Source organism: Pistacia vera, unplaced genomic scaffold (genome assembly GCF_008641045.1).
Source record: "Pistacia vera cultivar Batoury unplaced genomic scaffold, PisVer_v2 Contig173, whole genome shotgun sequence".
NCBI lineage: Eukaryota > Viridiplantae > Streptophyta > Magnoliopsida > Sapindales > Anacardiaceae > Pistacia > Pistacia vera.
In genome coordinates, this window is record NW_022195823.1 from 976,404 (window position 1) to 996,941 (window position 20,538).

The 20,538-nt window shown below is 33.8% G+C and overlaps 2 protein-coding genes across 2 annotated transcripts; both read left to right on the plus strand.

Annotated features, from left to right (window-relative positions):
• Positions 1-4,533: 4,533 nt before the first annotated feature.
• Positions 4,534-5,643, plus strand: LOC116125854 (endochitinase A-like). Its single transcript, XM_031411569.1, has 2 exons — positions 4,534-4,880; positions 5,064-5,643. Exons 1-2 carry the CDS (start codon positions 4,589-4,591, stop codon positions 5,462-5,464), a joined length of 693 nt encoding a protein of 230 aa, XP_031267429.1. The 5' UTR covers positions 4,534-4,588; the 3' UTR covers positions 5,465-5,643.
• A 6,499-nt stretch (positions 5,644-12,142) lies between these two features.
• On the plus strand, positions 12,143-17,360 carry LOC116125858 (poly(ADP-ribose) glycohydrolase 1-like). Its single transcript, XM_031411574.1, has 11 exons — positions 12,143-12,406; positions 12,959-13,150; positions 13,436-13,539; positions 14,045-14,249; positions 14,344-14,448; positions 14,702-14,820; positions 15,455-15,602; positions 15,946-16,068; positions 16,284-16,484; positions 16,634-16,696; positions 16,925-17,360. Exons 1-11 carry the CDS (start codon positions 12,161-12,163, stop codon positions 17,084-17,086), a joined length of 1,668 nt encoding a protein of 555 aa, XP_031267434.1. The 5' UTR covers positions 12,143-12,160; the 3' UTR covers positions 17,087-17,360.
• Positions 17,361-20,538: the final 3,178 nt, after the last annotated feature.

Consider the following 20,538-nt stretch of genomic DNA (forward strand, 5'->3'; position numbering starts at 1 on the left):
CAACATAATTCCCCAACCATGCACTCTGCTCTCGTCACCTCTTTTACTTTATCTGATCTTATGTGGTATACAGATTCAGGAGCCACAGATCATGTTGCCACAAACTTAAATCACCCAAGTGTCAGTAAGAGTTACGATGGTGTAAGTCAGCTTCAAGCAGGTAATGGTGCATACCTCCCTATCTTACATACTAGCCATACTTCTCTGCTTAGTACTCTTCATTCTAAATGTTTATATCTTAAAAACATTTTGTGTGTACCTTCCATTACCAAGAATCTCTTAAGCATTTCCAAATTCACTACAGATAATGATGTTCTTGTAGAGTTTAATGTTGATTGTTGTTATGTTAAGGACAGGTTGACCAGAGCAACATTACTACAAGGGGAACTCAAGGGAGGCCTGTACCAGTTGAATGTTCCTTTGCCCAATTTCTTTTGTCCATAATCATGTTTAAGGTGTCCTGCTGTGTCCAAGTCCTATCCAGTTATGTCCAGTAGTTATAATGCACTGTCTAGCTCTTATGAAGGTATGTCTAGCTCTTGTTCGAATGTGTGCGACTCTAGTATTCAGAATAATGCTGCTTTACATTATGATTTGTCTTGGTCTGTGCTTAAGGATACTATCCCTTGTAACACCTTCTCTATTAATAATAATAATAATCTTTGTTTTCCTAATGCAACTTTTTCTAATATGAGTGAATAGTGCCTATCAAATCTGTTGCTACTTGTTTCACTGCTGATAAAGTTGATACTAATTGCATGACATGGCACAAACGTTTAGGACACCCTCATTCCCTCATTTGCATAAAATCATTATTGTTTTACCTAAGAATACTTTACTTAAGTCTAAAACATTGTCCAGTTCTCCATCCACCTTTTGTAATGCATGTCAATTAGGAAAATTACATCTTACTAGCTTTCCATCATCCACATCTCAAGCTACTGCACCACTTGAACTAATTCACAATGATGTGTGGGGTCCTGCCCCTTTAACTTCCTCTAAAGATTTTAGAAATTATGTTCAATTCTTGGATGACTATAGTAAGTATACTTAGCTTTTTCCACTTCAGACTAAGGCTGAAGTTAAATCAATCATTATTAAGTTTCACACTCTTGCTGAGAGGCAGTTTGGCCACAAAGTTAAGTGCCTACAATCTGATCAAGAAGGAAAGTACATTGCATTGCATTCTTACCTCACTAACTTAGGCATTAAGTTTAGACATTCCTATTCCCATATACACCAACAAAATGGTAGCTGTGAGAGAAAACATAGGCACGTAGTGGAGACAAGTTTAACCTTGCTTGCTTATGCCTGTATGCCCCTTTAATTTTGGTGGTTATTTTTTGAAACTACAATCTTTCTCATCAATAGAATGCCTATAGTTACTCTAGCTTATTAATAGTTATTCAAGGTTCAACAAATTTATGACTCTTTGAAAGTGTTTCGTTGTTCATGCTTTCCCTTTCTTAGACCTTTTAATAACCACAAATTTCAGTTTCACCATACAAAATTTGTGTTTGTAGGCTATAGTTTGGTTCATAAGGGTTATAAGTGTTTTAAACCAGATGGGAAAGTCATTATTACTCCCTGTGTCAAATTCAAAGAGTCTGAATTTCCTTTTTCCCAAGGTATTACTTCCTCCACTATATTCCTCAGTCCTCTTCTGAGTCCACTTTTTCTTCTAACCATATTCATTTCCTTTTATTCTTTCTTCTCATTCTACCACTTCAACAAGTCAGGCTTATATTCCCTCTGTAGTGCCAAGCTTATTAGAACAGTCTACTAACAACAATTCAGCAGTAGACCATCTTTGTTTTGTTCACATTATCCCTACACCAGATATTAGCTCTACCAGCCTTAGAAAATCCCACACATCTTCTCCTAGTACCTCTTTTAATTCTAATTCTCTGCACTCTCCTACTACTCAACCTTTAGAAAAGGCATCCCTTGACATTTCTTATATCCCTATCCATCCATTAGCATCAGTATTACCACTTGCTTACTTGAGGTTGATCTTACATTATCAAAATTCTCTGAAGCTGCACAGCCTACCCAGTCACCTCAGCCATTTGTTTCTAATATTCCCCTACAGCTAGTAATTACTAATACTTACCCTATGGTGACAAGAGCCAAAATAGCTACCGTATCCTTTCCTTCCACTATTGAAGTCCATCCTTCCATTGTTTTTCTTACAGAACAGAATGTTATTGAACCAGAATCTACCACAATGTTTGAGGCTTAATCTGATCTAATGGAGATCAACTAGTGGCTATTGTATATATATGGGCCTTAATCTGATCTAATAGAGCTCAAGAAAACAGAGGTTTATGGCTTTATCGTCCACCGAAGCTGAGTATAGGGCTTTAGGACAAACTACCACAGAAGTGGCCTGGTTATAGAATATGTTTGCTGAGTTAGGAGTTCCTGTCCACACCAAGCTTGTGATTTGGTGTGATGATATTAGTGTAGCAGCTTTGGCTTCTAATCTAGTGTTTCATGCATGAACCAAACACATCGAAATAGATGCCCATTATATCTGAGAGCAAGTACTAGCCAATAAGGTTGTCATTCAATATGGACTCTCTAAACTTCAAATAGCTGATGTCTTAACTAAAGCATTGTTTGCTTCACAATTTGCTAAACTAAGATAGAAATTGACAGTTGTGAGCAAAGCAGAGGTTAAGTCTTCTTAATCTGCTCAGTCTGTGGTGTTTCAGTTCAATTGCACTTTGTTTTATATTTTGAGAAGTGCAGGAGAAGCAATCCAATTATGCCTCAATTTAGCTGCACCAAGGTGTAGGAGAAGCAATCAATTCAGTTGCACTTTGTTTTGTATTTTGAGAGGTTCACAAAGGAGAAGCATCAATTGCACTTTGTTTTGTATTTTGAGAGGTGCATGAGAAGCAGTTCAGTTTTGCCTCACTTTAGTTGCACCAAGGTACAGGAGAAGCAGTTCAACATTTTTTGTTTTTGTACTTTAAGTGGTACACAAAAGGGAAGCAGTTCAATTTTATGTCTCTTTTTAGTTGCACAAAGGTGCAACAGTTCAGTTTAATTGCATTTTGAATTTTTTTTTTTTTTTTGGGGGGTTCAATGCAAAGAAAAGTAGCAGCTCAGTGCTTAGTGGTATTTCAGCAGCTCAATTTTTTGTTATTTTGGTTGATGCAAAATGGAGCACAGCTCAGAGCAGTTCAGATCAGGCTCAAAGAATTTCAATTCAGTTTTATTGCATGTTTGTTACTTTGGTTTTTGCAAAAAGAATTAGTAAATCAGTGAGGTTTCAATTTAGATCTGTGATGTTTCAGTTTAATTGCTGAGGTTCATTTTGCTTTTCTTATTTCAAACATGCTGCAAAAGTGCAGTAGAACACTTTTATGTTGCTGCAAACAGACCCAAAAGCACCTTTATGTTGCATCATCTCATATTTGTTCAAAATTCCTCTCACAGCCTTCTGGAGCTTGGTTTGAGGGGGAATATTGACCAGATTTGTTCAGAATTCCTCTCATAGCCTAACGGAGCTTGGTTTGAGGGGGAATGTTGACTAATGCGCCAAAAAGGCTACAATTGTAATTTGACTTTGTTTGGTCAATATTATGTCATTTTCCAAAAATCACTTTTCTCTTTCCTTTTGTTCATACAAATAGAGCTATTGACTGTACACATTTGACTAATGAAAGAAGATTCTACAGATTACATGTCTAAAATTACTCTCTCAAATTCATCTTCTCGTTCGTTATTTGTCATTTCCACACCCCTATGTGCTACTCCAGTGCGCATAGCCTATCACGTGCACTCGCTTAAGTTCCTCGTTGCCATTAGGCCCTCGCATGATAGCCGAAATCTAGCTTGCTTCTTGGCCCTCACAGTGGCGAGATATTGGTCGTCATGTGAGGGCCAAGAAGCAACCATCTGGCCATTGCTTTTTGGCCCATGCAAAAGCCAAACCTGACCACCGTGAGAGAAATGTTAGAGAAAGGGTGCTTGTGAGAGAAATTTGAGATATGGAGGATTGTTTTGAAATTCTTATTTTTCTTTAAAATTTATTGTGGTGTAAATGACTATTTTACCCTTTATGTGTTACCTTAAACATTTTTCTATTAATTTAAGGGTGAGAATCTGGAATTATGAAACCAAGGGTGGTAACCTGGGATTTCGCTAAACCTTCAATGTGAACATGTCATTTACTCATAAACAAAAAAAAAAAAAAAAAAATCATTTTAAAAATGTTCCATAAATACATATCAGATACCTGATATATAAATCAATGAGTTATAAACATAAATTTGTATTGCATTCAATATTTTTTTTACTAGAACTCGTATATGTGCTAGTGGAGCATATCTTTTAAGATATCTATTGGCTGTGCAACAATTTTCCGCCACTAATCAAGACTTTTAAAGATGATTAAACCGTTATTTCAACGCGTCCCTAATCTTCATTGTTTTCTTTGACAAGTCCAACGCCATTTTTGACCCGCAAACTCCCTCAACAATCTATAAATAGCTATGCCCTCTCCACTAAATTTTCACACATCAAAAATCCCTTCTCTCTTTCTCATTAATCACTCAAACAAACTCTCTCAAAACTAATGGCTCTCAACATGAGAAAAGATTTACTCACATTTGCCCTGTTGGGAATATTTGCCTTGGCCATTATTCCCCAAAATGTCATGTCTCAAAATGTAGCTAGTATTGTTACACCTGGATTTTTTGATGGGATAAAGAATCAAGCTGCTGCAAGCTGTGCTGGAAAGAGCTTCTACAAAAGAGATGGATTTCTTAAGGCTGCCAGTTCGTTTCCTAAATTTGGATCAGGCTCTGCTGTTGAATCCAAGCGTGAGATTGCTGCATTTTTTGCTCATGTTACTCATGAAACTGGACGTAAGTTTTGTTTCTCTCTTTTAGTTGGTTGCTATTCTCTTCCTTTTTCCATGAAAAGACACTATCACATGAGCAAACCCTCCAACTTGGTGCGAGCAAGATTTGATCCGAAGACCAGCTGATTTATGTGAGTTTTCTAAACGACAATAAATTATATGACTTCATTCTCCATTAATTTTTCAGACTTATGCTACACTGAAGAAATTGACAAGTCAAATGCCTACTGTGACCAATCAAACAAACAGTATCCATGTGTCGCCGGAAAGAAATACTACGGCCGTGGACCAATGCAGCTCACCTGGAACTACAACTACGGAGCTTGCGGAAAAGCTCTCGGATTCGATGGACTCAAAGCTCCGGAAACAGTGTCCAATGACCCTGCTGTCTCCTTCAAGACTGCCTTGTGGTTCTGGATGAACAACGTCCACTCAGTTATGAACCAGGGCTTTGGAGCTACAATTCGGAAAATTAATGGTCTTGAATGCGGTGGCAAGCATCCTGATAAGGTTAACGCTCGTATCGGATATTACAGAGATTATTGCAAGAAGTTCGGTGTTGATCCTGGCCAGAATCTTTCATGCTAGATGCTTAATTTCAGAACTTTTATGGTTAATTATTATAAGTTTGGTGATGAAACAAGTACTTGTTTCATAAAGAGTTGTTTTATAAAACAACTTATTTGAGTACGTATCTGTTGGAGTTTTATGTAACTCGAACGAAATAAATGAAATAAACAGATATTATAAAGTTTGATTCTTCTAAATGTTTCGTTAGTATGATATAGTTCTTTAAATTTTTTTTTTTTCTTATTTTTCAATAGTATTATTTATAAATTAAGGAGTGTTCTTGCATATATTTCAATAATATTACTAATGGTGATAAATATATACAATAATATACGCACATGAATTGACATCATCATTAGATGAGGTGACCGTCATCTAATACTTGAAGAAAAAAAATTAATCAAAATTATTACGTTTAAAATCTATATAACTATTGCCAACTAAAGTTTGACTTTTAAATATATGCAGAAGTATATGTAGACGCATGAAACTGTTATGTTTTTAACTTTTCTTCGAGTACATTACGCTAAACAAGTAATGGCATCGTCAAGCCATAAAATTTCGCTAAGGCTAAGCACCACAAGAAAGCATCGCAAGAGAGAAGTTTCAATTTAAATTTGTAGAAAAACAAGTTCATCAATACCAACAGTGATTTGTATTACATACATGTAAATTCATTTAACAATAGAATCCAACAAACAAAATTAATCAAGTCTAATTGGACTTACTTATGAAGGGTCAATCTATATCAATTTACAAGTTTGACTTCAATTTTTAATACAAATTTTCAGCCATTTATTTATTGCAATCCAATGGTTGAGGCGTTACTAAAGTGGCAAAAAAAAAAAAAAAAAAAGGTGTAACCAACGGGCTTCTCAAGTCTATTAGATGAATCACAGATTTAGAACTTGTGTTATAATAGTCTAACCTGTGGACTAAAGTAGTATTAAACTATTAATTACTTAATTAATACTAAGTAGAATTAATGAGTAGAACTTGTGTTATAATAGTCTAACCTGTGGACTGCTGACTGCTGACTATCAATCTTAAGTGCAAGTTCTTGAATAAAACGTTCACAAAGCCTGCCTTTTAGAATTTTTTACTCTTCCCACTAACTCTTGAAATTTTTTATATAAACTAACAAATTTCTTTCTTTTGTAGAATATTCATTTTTGTCAAACTTATGAGTTATGTGTGCATATTCATTTTTGTCAAACTTATGAGTTGTGTGTGCATGTCAGTTCTTAGTGCACATTGTTTGCTAGACTTGTATCTTAGCTTGTTTCATTTCAAGTGTATGCGCACAACAGTCTATATTTACACTCTCGCTTCAGATTTTTTGCCACTCAACACGAGTTGCATGTCTGATAAAGTTGAAAAGATATTGTTTATCTTTGTCTTTTACTTTTTAGAACTTCTTCACACATGTCACAAAATGCTTAGGTGGTCCTAGAGAATAAAGTAATTTTTCTCAATTTGATTTGTGGTCCAAATCAAAAGAACGAATACTTTCCTTATTTGGACAAACAATGGGTCAACCCCTTATTGGCTGATGTGGCACTTCATTGCTAAGCAAGAAACTCTTTATTATATATTTCTTCTTTTTGCATAAATGAACCTAACCTTTTTGAACATTTGTTTTCATTCCATACTCTGAATTTCTTAGAGTATTATTTCTCTTAAAGGTTCAAGGTTCTTTCTCAATTAGTGCCAAAACCTCACCATATCAAACATTGACTTGATTACTCTTGGAATGTGGTTCCTTTGCTGATGCTGGTGCGTTGCTTAAACACTTGAAGTTTGATGGTTTACAAGTTGTTCACGAGTGTGTTCCCGGCATGAAGTAGATCCGAAGAAGTTGCTACACGTTAAGGATTCAGAGTGTGGTGTTAAGTGTAAAGTTGAACAAGGGAGTTCTTTTTACTATAACTTAGATCAGCTTTGAATTATATCTTGTAATGTGTTTTTCACTTAATAGATTGTTTCGATCTGAACAAAGTCCCATGGATGTAGGCTAAAAGTGGATTTAATATATTGTTGTGTTCTTTAGTTTCCGCACTTGTGTTTGATGTGTTCAAATTGGAATTACTTAATCAACTTGGTAATATTCCGCTGCACCTTAAAATGAGTACTTTAATGCCAAAGTGTGTTAACCAAATACCCAACATCTTTGATAGGGTACTAGTTTAAGTTGTTTATTATATTTTTCTTCCTAAGTAAAAGGTATAAAATGTGATCATGAAGTCTCCACAAAATATAAATTACAGTTTTTTAAATTCATCGATTTAACTTATACTGTTTTTAATTTAGTGTGAGCAAAATTGGATTCCAAAACTTCTTTTATAACCTCTACAAACTTAATCAACTTCACATATTAATAATCCCTAAAAGCAAGACTTGCACATGAAAGTATGAGAAAAGAAGCAAGAATTAGCTTTAGATCAAATATATATTAATAATACTAAATATACAGAATCTTATATAAACTCTCATGTTTTCAAATTAGAATAAATGAGTGTATATTGAATGGAAAGAATGCACTAACAAAACCTTTTCTACTTGAATGAATATGTGAGAAGCAAAACTTTCAGCAAATACACCTGAAAACAACAATCAAAATTCACAAGGAACATAAGCAATTTACATAGAAAAACCTCTTCAATGTGAAGAGATTAAAAAACCACAGGATATAATGATCCACTTAAATTCACTATAATAAAAAGTAATCACAATAGCCACAATCCATCAAAAATATTTCACACAAACTCAGAGCTTTATCGCAACTCTAACAAAGTGAAATACACAAAAGATTTACAAAGAGATTAAGTAAAATCACCAGCAAAGCATCCGAACTGCAGGTTGTATAACTCCAAACTTAGCCACTAAAATAATAAAAAAAAAAAACAGATTAAAGATCCAAACGTCCTCTGCGTTCTAACCAAATATCAGGTTGATTATGCTAGAGATGACCTTTCAATCGTCAAACTGAACTACAGATGGATTGAAATTCTGCAACTCAAACTCTTTGATTTGATTGTCTTTCTTGAGGAAAAACTCCACAAAAATAATGGTTATCAAGAAACTGGTCGTTCGATGTGAAGATCTTTCCATCAACAACAACATAATGAAATTTGAGCAAAACCAAAGCGAAATTCACCGTTAGATCATCGCGAAAATAACCTGGTGCACTCCACTAATGGATTAAAGAAACCCCACTTTTTATTGAATTTTGTAAGGACAAATTTATTCATATATTAAATTATTACAATTAACTTGAATTTCCTATCCTTTACTGTTACTTTTTACACCCTACTATTATCTTATAAACCCTATTTTTATTTTTATTTTTTTGGTATGAGAATGAATAATAAAAATAGGATTTGGAATATGAGATTGTTTGTAGTTACATATAAATTTATTGTTTTTTTTTTTTCAAAGTATTGGTAGTTATTTTAAACTATATATTTTTTGTGCTGTTCAACTCTATTATGTTGTTGGGAATATTTGAAAAAAAAAAAAAATTAGCTTTTTATGAACCTTCAATTTCATAATCTAAAATTTTGGTTAGGAATAATGATTGTGGGAGGTATATAACATATGTAAAAGGAATGAAAATTTTAACTCTTTTGAAATTTAAAAAAAAAAAAATGGAAAGGGCATTTATAGAATTTATGAAGGGTAATAAGAAAAATATTTAATTTTAATACTTTGAAGTTTGAAATGGGATGTATTAAGAAATTAGAATGATGTTTCTTTAGTTCATTAGTGGGGTAAAAATACCTCTACTCTTAAATTTCACATCCGGGCTTTAGCCCGGTTCGGTCAGGCCCAACACATAAAAATCTTATCCGAAACCTAAATTGGGCAAACTAGTTCAAAACGAGTAATGTTATTTATGTCCCTTTATGTGAAATTGGTTTGTGTCCATGTAATAAATGTATAAGAAAATTATTGACACAATTACAAATATTTGATAATTTAAATCTATGTGATAGAGAGGAATGCATGTGTAGTGGCGGACTAGGATTTTTGTTGAGGAGGGGCCTCCGTGGCTCTGCCATTTTTTGTCAAACAACTAGTGAAAATTTAAAAAAAAAATCAACAAACCCTAAGCAAAAGAAATAATATAATATCAATAATCTGAAAGAAAATAATACAACAATACGATACTTTACCACTTGAATAAATCTACGAGAAGCAAAATCGTGAGTAAATTATGTTGAAAATAACATTCAATTCACAAGGAAACACAAGAAAATTTTTACGTGGAAAAACCTCTTCAATTAAAGAGAGCAAAAGACCACAGAAATTTAACTATCTACTTAAATCAAATATAATTAACAGAGTTTACAATAATCACAAACCACCAAAAATGTTCAACTCAAATTTCTTATTTTTCCTTTTTTTTTTTTTTTTGCTTTTAAGATTATAATATAAATTTTCATGATTTTGATCAGAGCTAGCTTAAGCTAAAGTCAACCAAAACTTAAATTAAGTCAACGTTGCCTTGACTTTTAATATGAATTAATAAAAAAACGTAAAATTTTCTTAGTACAAACATAGATAATAACTCAAACTTCTCTAATAATTTTGAGCAGCTAAACGGTGACGTTTGAAATATAGGAAAATGGTGAGTGAAGGGCGAAGAATAACATTTAATAAATATAGTTAAGGTTTAATTTGAGAAAGTAGGAACATTCTTAAACACAAAATACAAAACAAACTCGTAAGATCCATGCTTTTTTCTATCAAATTATAATAAAAAACCTCCAAAAAATAAGTATGATTCAACTCTAAAATAAACTAAAATGAAATAAGCAATACAAATACCTCAAATTGAGAAAACAAAAAACGAAGTTAATCGTGGCACCTTAATGAGTGAAAGTTTTAACAATTTCAATCTTTAAAAGTTTTAAGAACGAATAACATAAAGAAAGTGAAAGAGAAAATGAGAAAATAAATAATTTTAGGGATAAAATCATAAAAAACAGATGGACGTAGAAAAGAGTGGAGAGATTTTTAAAACTTTTAATACGATGTAAGTGTGAAATATATATATATTAATAGCAAGTTTTTTATGAGTTTGGATATATGTATAATATCTCTCATTTTTTTTAATTTAAAGATAAGTTCATTAATAGAATTTTTTTATTTGACTATATAAATAATTTTTTTCTAAAATGTGAGGGTAGGCCCTCCAAGGGGCTGGGTCTGCCCCTGTGCATGCGTATATGTATATTTCTTGTATTCCAATTGATTTTATATTGTTTCATTTGTATATATCATCATTGGTTACGTGATATCATAATTTAGATGTTCCATTAAATATAAATTACAAGAATGATATTTTTCTAAGTTTTTTTTTTTTTTTTTTTTTTTTTTTTTTTTTTTTTTTTTTTTTTTTTTTTTTTTGTGGACTATTTAGGTAAGTTATGATAATCTCATCCTTGCAACGAGGATATGATTATCTATAGAGTACCCATTGTTGGGGATGTGAATGACAAGCTCAGGAGATGAAAATATTGATTCACTAGTACCTCATAGTCGTAATATTATATAAAGCTTTAAAATACTATCCTTTCAACCCCCACTTCTAACAAATTTGCAGAACTAGGAATGTTTNTATTTTTTTAATTATTTAGTTTAAAATCCTTTTATATTAAATGATTAATTTAACCTTTGACAAGTCAATTTTAATAGGAAAAATCTAACGGCGTCACCGTCTTGGGACTCTTTTGACACATTTCTAAAACTATCAAAAACATTTAACAAAAACTTAGATAATTTTCCACAAATTGAGGCTTAATGAAACTATAGAGGGCAAAGTGATTTTCTCTTTGTTGCTATATTATATATTCATGTGTCCAATCCTATTAACAAACATATTTCATAGATGTTAACAAAATCACTACCAAACTTTATCCAACATTTAAACTTGATATGGTATAAAAACAAGAGTATGAGTTAATTTATGTTGAAGTTGTACCAATTCAACGAATTGAAGAGCAAGAATATATATAAGGGCGTTATGGTCATTACACTATTTATTATTGGTTTAATATAGAATATTTAAAAAATGAGGAGATGTTTGTCCCACCTAAGGTTTGCCTTAATGACATTTTTTCACCCAAAAAGTTTCAAAATACTACTTTTTCATCCAAAGTTTATATTCCGTTAATACCCAAAATACACTTCACTTCCTCAGTCGGTGTTCGACAAGTTACCAAGAGCTAAGGTAGGAGGGGTTTTATAAAGTGGAGGCCAATGGATCAAATGGTGGTGATCGATTGAATATTCGCCACCGAAATCAGGCGAAAATCATTTAACAATAGGAAACTCTAACTTTATAATGGCCAACAATAGACGAGAAGTTAGGTACCAGAGTGAGAAGAGTTTTGTAGAAAATAAATCAGAGCTTTAAATGATGGTGATAAAGAGAATGTTCGCTGCCGGAATTGACCAGAATCGGCTTTGGATGTTAGCAAAATATAAACTTTGGGTGAAAAAGTGGTATTTTGAAACATTTTGGATGGGAAAGGTAAGTAGGGCAAACCTTGGGTGGGAAAAAGTTGTTTACTCTCAAAAAAATATATGTAAGCAAACGGAGACGGTAAATAACTTATTAATACCACCCGCAAGGCCGCGACCCCAATCAGCAGTAATGTATGTAACTAAACGGAGACAGTGACTGCGAAGCATCAAAACGAAGTAGAAATGGAGAAAGGAGAAGACTTGAATTCGGTTTTACCCTACTTGCCATTGTTGGTTCGATCATCAACTCTGTTTTGGCCATCGAAAGTAGTCGAAGCTCTTAAATCAATGGCGAAAGGACCCGAACACAGCCGGGTTAACTCAGGAGAAGTGATTTCTGTGGCCATTTGTGACATCAGAAGCTCTCTCTCTCTCTTTGAACCTCTCGCGCCTTTTTCCCTCAATGGTTACGCACTTTTCTTCGATGACGTAATTCTTTCTCTCCTGAAAAAAGATCACTATTTTTCATTTGGATTTTTAGTTTGAATTTGAGTGAGTTTTATGAATTTTGTGTTAATGGGTATGTTTTTACTTGATTATTTGGGGTTATAGTTTGAATTTGAGTTGAGTTTTATGAACTTTTTGTTGATGGGTTATGGGTTATTTATTTATTTTTTTGGCTGGATGAAAGTTGTGTCGTTGAAGTATCAATCTAAAGTGAATTTTGTGTTAATGGGTATTTTTTTCACTTGAGTTTTGTTGGTTTATTTTGGTTAATGTGATGTGAAATTTATGAGTTCTGTGTTGATGGTTATGTTTAATAGTTTGAATGTGAAGTGAAATTTGTGAGTTTTGGGTTGATGGGTTTGGTTATGCTATATAATCATGAAGAAATTGTTGGCTTGGAATCATAATGTATGTCAAAAGCTCTCTTTTGAAGATAATTTGGATAAGCATAAGATATTAGCGAACTGATTAATGAATAGCTAATTACATAAAGACATTATTATATCTGAAGCTGAATAAGGAGGATTTGTGCAGCTTATATCTTGGGCGGAATCGACAAAGTGGTTTGGAGAGGTTGTTCCGGCTCTAGCAAATTTTCTCTTGAAGTTGCCCTCTCTATTAGAAAGTCACTATCAAAATGCAGATGATTTTCTTGGAAAATATGACATCAAAACAGGTCTCCGCATATTGGGTCCACAGGAAGCAGGCATAGCGTTCCTCAGCCAGGTATCTTTATATTTGGGCTATCAACTGTTAGGCACACGATTCAGGGCTCTGCCAAAGCATAAATATATGTTTTTAGGTCTACTACAAGATGCTGTATATAAGTTGCATAAGTGCTGCAAAACTTGATATTTCTTGTGTCATCTAATCTATTAGATAAGACAACATCTTATCATCTTAAAAATTGTTGCTTGGCCTTTTCCAGTGGTTTCATTGTTTATTCTTCTTCGCTTTCGGTTGTTTTTCTAATATGGCGAAATCATTGATAGTGTAAATTTTGCTTTCCAGGAATTGATTGGTTCTCTTCTTGCATGCTCTTTCTTTTGTTTGTTCCTAGTCACTAGTAGAGGTGCAAACCATCTTCCTACCATCAACTTTGATGAATTGTTTGCGCATGTAACCTTAAGCTTTTTATTTATTTATTTTTTTATAGTGGACTGTTTGAACTATACCATGCATCTGTATTAGAAATATCATAGTGAAATATGGATATTCCAATATGTGTGATATTGAGGCTTGTGGATGTTTGCATAGTGTGGTGGATAGAATGTCTTGCACCAATTGCTAAGATTTGGAAGTAATTACGATTTGGGTAAAGATTATTATCATTTGTTGTAGAAAACAAACATTAGGAATTTCCCTGTTCACCTGATTGTTTTAAAGTCTCACTATGAGCAGGTGTTATTTTTTTAACACAAAGTTTTACTTCATGAGTTAGCTATTTCGCTGTATGGTTGATTTGATTTTCATGGGTTCAGGTGTATCCCATGAAATCAATTGATTTCTTCTTCAGTTTGGTTTATTTTGTTTGAAACTCTTGTAAATGTCTACTTTTGACAACTTTATTTAATTCTCGAAGCTAGTAAATGAATAGTGTAAAACTTTCATTTTTTTTAGGAGTCTATATGAAAGTTATAGTGAAAATCAGGGAAATAAAATAAAGTGCATTGTACATTATTTTGAAAGGATATCCTCATCTATGCCTGTTGGCTCTGTCTCATTTGAGCGGAAGGTTCTTCCTTTAGACCATCATCCTTTATTCATCTCTTATCCTGATGCTGACGCTTGGAGCAAATCTGTCATTCCTCTCTGCCCTTTTGAGGTAATTCAAGATACTTCTATAATCTATTGTGTTCAATTTTATTTGTTTAGTTTCACACTTTTAGCTGTTGATAAGGCAATTTTATACTTTGTAGGCTTACAGTTTAGGCTCAATAGAAGATCACTCCACTGACACTCTTCAAATGGATTTTGCAAACAAGTATATTGGAGGTGGTGCACTTCATAGGGGCTGTGCACAGGTAAAATTTCTTGTTAAATATTAAGATTGTCGAGTCCTTCATGGTTCGTGCCTAATTAGGTATTTTTTATCACCTATATTTCAATTTATTTTCCAAGAATTTATTCTTTGGCATGCATGCCTTCTCTTTTAAGTTGCTTTCCTGCAATATATACCTTCTCATGTGTCACACGAGCCATTATCTTCTTGGATCCAACTCAATTGTAGAGTCTATGATTTCTTAGTATATTTATTATCATTACGATCTTACGTAGGAAGAGATCTGTTTCATGATCAATCCAGAATTAATTGCTGGGATGCTTTTCTTTCCTTCCATGGCCGACAATGAGGCTATAGAAATTGTTGGTGCAGAAAGATTCTCAGACTATAATGGGTAAGTCTTACACATTGAACTGGTAAATCCAAGATTTGATTCAATGGAGATACAGACACATAATAGGATGCTTGACTGACTTTATATGTTTCTTATTTATACTTAGATAAATAAAAGATGTTGAAAGTGAAGTTTTTGGTTCTTGCTGAAGGACACGATTTTGCTGGGTGAAGTTTTAGGACTATAAACTGTATTACCATAGTTCCAACTATGTGTATAATGTTAAAATAAACTTTTTCTAAAATTAAATGCTTTTTTGAAACTAAAATAGTGCTTTGCCAAAAAAGTACAATTTTTTAATTCTTCTCGTACATTTATGACTACTCTACATAAATGTAAAACCTAAGTAGTTTAGAAATCCTTTATATTGCAACAAGTCTTAGTTTGGGAATTATCAATAAATTAATATTATAAAACTTGAATATCAAGATATTATGTTGACATGTTATGTCTTCGTGTATTAGGTTAAGCGTTTTATTTGATTCTCATCCTTCATTATTATACATAAATGACTTAAATCTTTTATATCCCTAAAAGTTGGCAATATCAAGCATATGTACAAGAATTATTAATTTTTAATCGACTTGTGTTGTAGTTGATTATGTGATACTTGTATCATCTTTACATGGTGTATGTATGCCCCGTCATTTCGTTTTTCTGGTGATCATGCGGATAAAAGGAATGTTTATGTTTTTAGTAGACGTAAAACGAGGATAATTGCTATAGATGCATTATGCTGGCCTGGAACGAAACAATATGCGCTAAAATACCTCCTTTGGTATGTACATTTTTGTTTTGAACACCTCAAATACACACGACAAATTAATTAGAGAATACGTGTCAGTTCCATTAGAAACCTCAAATTAGTCAGAATATTCATCCAAGTTGCTGATTTGTTGAGTGTTGTTGCTCTCAAATCGCATCTTGCATACTTCATCCAGTTCAAAGAACTTTCCTTTTTTTCTTATGGGTTTATGAAGTTTGTTCCTATATCTAGACACGAGACAAAAGTAAAAAGGAGTTATGCCATCTCATTCTTTAAAATCTGCAGATTTTCTTCTTTCTTTTTTTTTTTTTTTCCTTTGTTATTCAAATATCATATGTACTTGCTTCTTTGATGGGGAGACAAATAAGGCTCTTTGTGGATTTATTGATCAATCTAAATTTGGTCGATATGAGAGACTTTTTCCAGACATGGGACCTCATGAAGCCAGGGATAAAGACAACATATCGAGGAATAATTTTTCGGTGCGATTTCTTAATTACTCTGTCTACTGATTTGCTTTCTTAATTTAAAATCTTCTCAGCATGTCAATTGGATGTTGACAGACATGTTGGACTAGCTTTCTAATTTGATGCACTGTTATTTGAAGTTCTGTAAATGTAGAATAAATTGATCTTGCTTCTGTACAGTAAATCAAAGATTAAATTTTTAATTGTTTTCTTAATTTAAATTTTGATAGTTACATGAAGCTTCCTCAACTGGTTTTGAAACAAATGAAGGAATATCTGTAAATCTGATGCTCAGAAATTCTGACCAGAAGAGTTGTAAGTTTCTGAGACATAAGGAATCTCCAGGGATTGTGACTGGGAATTGGGGATGTGCGTCTTTTGGGGGAGATCTTGAGCTGAAGGCCATAATTCAGTGGCTTGCTGCTTCACAGGTAATAATTCTTTATAAGAATACTGTAAAGGCACGATATATATATATATATATACACTGTATATATTTTTGGGTGCGTGCTTCTCCTAGCTCATTTCTTGTTTTTGTTTGGCATTGATATATATAAAAAAATTAATAATTTTCTTTCAGGCATTAAGACCTTTTATTTCATACTATACATGTGGCATGAAGGCATTACAGAACCTGGGCCAAGTATTTATCTTGTTCTTGTTATTGCAATTTCTTCGTCATTTATCATTTTTACACCATCATCTGGCCAACGTTTCTAAATTTTTTGCCGCAAGGTAAATTCAAGTGCTTATATGTTATCCACCATCATGTCATGAGGCCTATTACATTCTTCTCTCTGTGCATGATCTTAATTTGCTAAATATATATGTCTACTATGGTGATGAGAATCCGTTTGACATCAGAATACAGGTGACACAGTGGATTCTTTTACATGAATGGACAATTGGGGACCTCTGGAATATGATGGTAGAATACTCATCGCAAAGATTGAAGGGAGAAACAAATCTTGGATTCTTTGCTTGGCTTCTTCCGTCATTATCCAAGATATTTGACTTGCCATATACGTGTTAGCTTCTTTTTTAGGATCATTAGTTGAATTAGATTTACACCATTTTGCTTTTCTGTATATAGTATTGTTCTTTGAGTTGTATGTTCTGATGAAAAATGAAATTTGTAGTTGTCAATAGGTCTAACTGGGGTTATTTTGTAAAAGTTTAATGCTCTGCTATTCTGTACCTTTCTTATTCTTGTCTGTAAAGGGAGGGTTCTGAATAGCTGAAAGAGTGTATGAATGCAGGACATAATTTTTCCATATTGGACAATCTGAATTGACCTCTGACGAGTTCTGAAGGAAGTTACAATTTACCTGGTGTATTTTAAAATCAAATGAATAATATTAGATTTACAAATTTATACAAATTTTTCTATATAAATTGACATGATACAAAGTAAATGGATGAATTTGTACACAAAATCAACTTAACAAATGCTAATTTACACAAAGTAACAAATGAAGAATTTGATAAATGATGTGAGAAACTGAGAATAAAAAAATTGTGTCACATTAATTTGTATATATAACATTATTTCATGAACAGGTAGCACTATTTCATAAATTAAGATGCATTCAACTTGGTTTATAAATTGATTTTTTAAGAAATCGTCTAATCTTTTGTAAAACCTCTTAACGCATAAGTTTGGAATTCAGTTTAAAAGGCTAAAGTTTCTCCTACAAAATAATCTTTAAACATTTTTTTTTTTTATTAACATCTGATAAAAAAATCCAATCACAACAGTTTCTGCATCTCTAATCACTCCAAAGGTGACTAAAATGATCAATTATTTTGGCGCGTCGAGTTGAAATACTTATTTGGTATTAAATGCTTGAATGGACTCACTAACCTTATCCAAAAACAGAGCGGCTTAGCTCTGGGTTTAGTGAGGTTTTCTGCAGCTAAAGAAGAAGAAGAAGAAGACGAAGAAGAAGAAGAGGGTGGTGAGTCATTTCTCTTCTCTTCTCTTCTCATCTCATTTTAGTTGTTTTCTTTAGTTTTTCTCAGTTGATTTTTTCTTGTAATTATTTGAAACCAATCAACAGAGCATAAGAGTTTTATACTGTTGAGTGTCAAGTCGTTGAACCCATGTTTAATTAGCATAATCTTGCTAACTAAACTGGGTTCAACAACTTTATTTCTTTGATGGGTTTCTTGTTTTCTCTTTAGGGCAGCCATGGTTTAAGCTTGAAATTAATCCCCATTTCTCAGATGATTTAGATTTCCATTTATCTGATGGAATATGGAAGTAAATCATGCAAATATGGAAGGAAGATTGCTAGAATTAAGCAACCTGGAATCAAGCAATTGACATGATTTCTAGGAGTAACATCAGGAAATTTTTTACTGTCAAATATTCTACATTTATAACTCTGATTACATCCCTTGTATAGCTTTACATTTTCTGTATAAATTGACTCAATCATGTGAACTCAATACTTAAGAAATATACATAATTTTTCTCTCTTTTCTGGCATTCTTCAACAATTTTGTTTGCCCCTTTTGCCACTCCTGCTCATATTTTAACATGGTATCAGAGCTACCTGCTTAATTTTGCTTCCACCCAACAAGCCCTCTCTAGCCAAGAATTTAAGAGTCAGTGAATCAAGGCCTTTGGATTGAGCATCCTTCTTCCCAACAAATCCTTCCTCACCAGATTTCCAGAACCTGCAAACAAGTCACTTGGGTTAGTTTTCTTTTATTTTTAACACAATGTTATCAGTACTATTTTTTTAACCAAACCAAACTACTTCCCTCATGGATTCAAACTCCAACCCGCAACTCACAACCTCACCATCATCCAACCAATCAACAAAAAACCAAAACCAAAATCAGAATCCAAAATCTGACCAAACCCAAACCCATTCGAGTTCATGGGTCAGACATCCAACCCAATATTCCAAATCGTCCAAAACAACTCCAATAGACCAGAACCCGACGACCCTCTCCACTCACCGGCGTCCGACGGAACCGAATTGGTCCTTGTCAAGCAACCACTCACCGGATCAAATAATTATGCCACTTGAGCCCGTGACTTCCAGCGGTCATTGATCACAAAAAACCATCGGTCGAATCTCACCTCCTCAAACACTGGAAACGTTGCAACACTCTCGTCCGAGCATGGATTATCAATTCCCTGACCTAGGAGATTGTCGTCGGACTACCATAGACAGAGAATGCCCAAGAGATGTGGGCAAATATACGAGAGACGTATGGCCAGCTTGATTTGGCAAAAATGTTCACCTTGCGGCAGCCCCTCATCGAAATAAAACAACACAACTTATCGGTGACATCCTATTTCAACTGCCTATCAGCAATCTGGAATGAATTGGACGCTGTCGCTGAACCACTTGAGGGGCCGCCAACCATGACTCAACAAATTAAAAGGGTAAAAGATCAAGATCGATTAATCCACTTTTTAATGGGTTTAAATGATAGTTTTTTGCCTTTCAGAACACAGATGCTTGCCACCACGCCGGTGCCGACGCTCCGCTGCACTTACCAGTTGGGGGTGCAAGATGAGAGCCAAGGTATCAACTCACACGATGGCTCCCACATCAGCGACACTGCTGCTTTCAATGTCACACAAAAAGGGATCCATGATGGAGTGCAAAGTGAAAGCGGTAGTGGTGGCGCAAAAGAATTTTCAGATCAGGGAGAGAATGAGTCAAAAGTATGATATGGGGCAAAGACTAATATCAATGGTGCAGGTTCAATTTTACCATCCAAAGGGTCAAATTATTTCAAGCCAAATTCATTTATTCCATCACATGGGCCAAGTTCCTCTAATTCTAATGGGCCAGTTGCTTTTAATCCCAATGAGCCATATCAAACAAGTGGGTAACATGGACCAAGCCCAAATAAGCTTGGACGGAGTGCATGTTATTGTGATTATTGCAAACGAAGGAATCACACTCGTGATACTTACCCACATTCAGTCCTGAGCAATATCAGCAAATAATTCAGATGATTAGTCAGCTTCCCCTGGCTAATACAGCATCCTATGCAGGTACATCTTGTTGTCCCAATTTAATTAAAGATGATATCTGGATAATTGATTCAAGGGCAAGTGACCACATCATTTGCAACTCAAAATATTTCACTCATACGCCCACAAAATCCTACACATCTGTTTGTATGCCGAATGGAACTATGGCTCCCGCTACCCAAATACAGATCGTTCAGCTTACCAACACCTTAGTTCTCCATAATGTTTTATTTGTCCTAGCCTTTAGATTTAACATTATCTCTGTTTCAAAAATCTGTCAAGATAACAATTGCCATTTAATTTCAAGACCCTTTGATTAGGAAACTGATGGGCTCGGGTAACGTTCAAAACGGTCTTTACTATTGGATCACTAATTCTGTGGAAAAATCTCAAAACCTTTTGTCTTGTATTACTCAAAAAAAATTCTCTGATTGTAATACAAATTTTAATAAAGGTTCCTTGATTTTGCACCAAAGATTGGG

What these genes read in the sequence shown, in the direction of transcription:
- LOC116125854 (XM_031411569.1), top strand. Translation starts at nt 4,589, where the DNA reads ATGGCTCTCAACATGAGAAAAGATTTACTCACATTTGCCCTGTTGGGA. An exon ending in TGTTACTCATGAAACTGGAC is followed by an intron (nt 4,881 to 5,063) that starts GTAAGTTTTGTT and finishes TTAATTTTTCAG; the next exon opens with ACTTATGCTACACTGAAGAA.
- LOC116125858 (XM_031411574.1), top strand. Translation starts at nt 12,161, where the DNA reads ATGGAGAAAGGAGAAGACTTGAATTCGGTTTTACCCTACTTGCCATTG. An exon ending in ACGCACTTTTCTTCGATGAC is followed by an intron (nt 12,407 to 12,958) that starts GTAATTCTTTCT and finishes GGATTTGTGCAG; the next exon opens with CTTATATCTTGGGCGGAATC. An exon ending in AGATTCTCAGACTATAATGG is followed by an intron (nt 14,821 to 15,454) that starts GTAAGTCTTACA and finishes TACATGGTGTAT; the next exon opens with GTATGCCCCGTCATTTCGTT.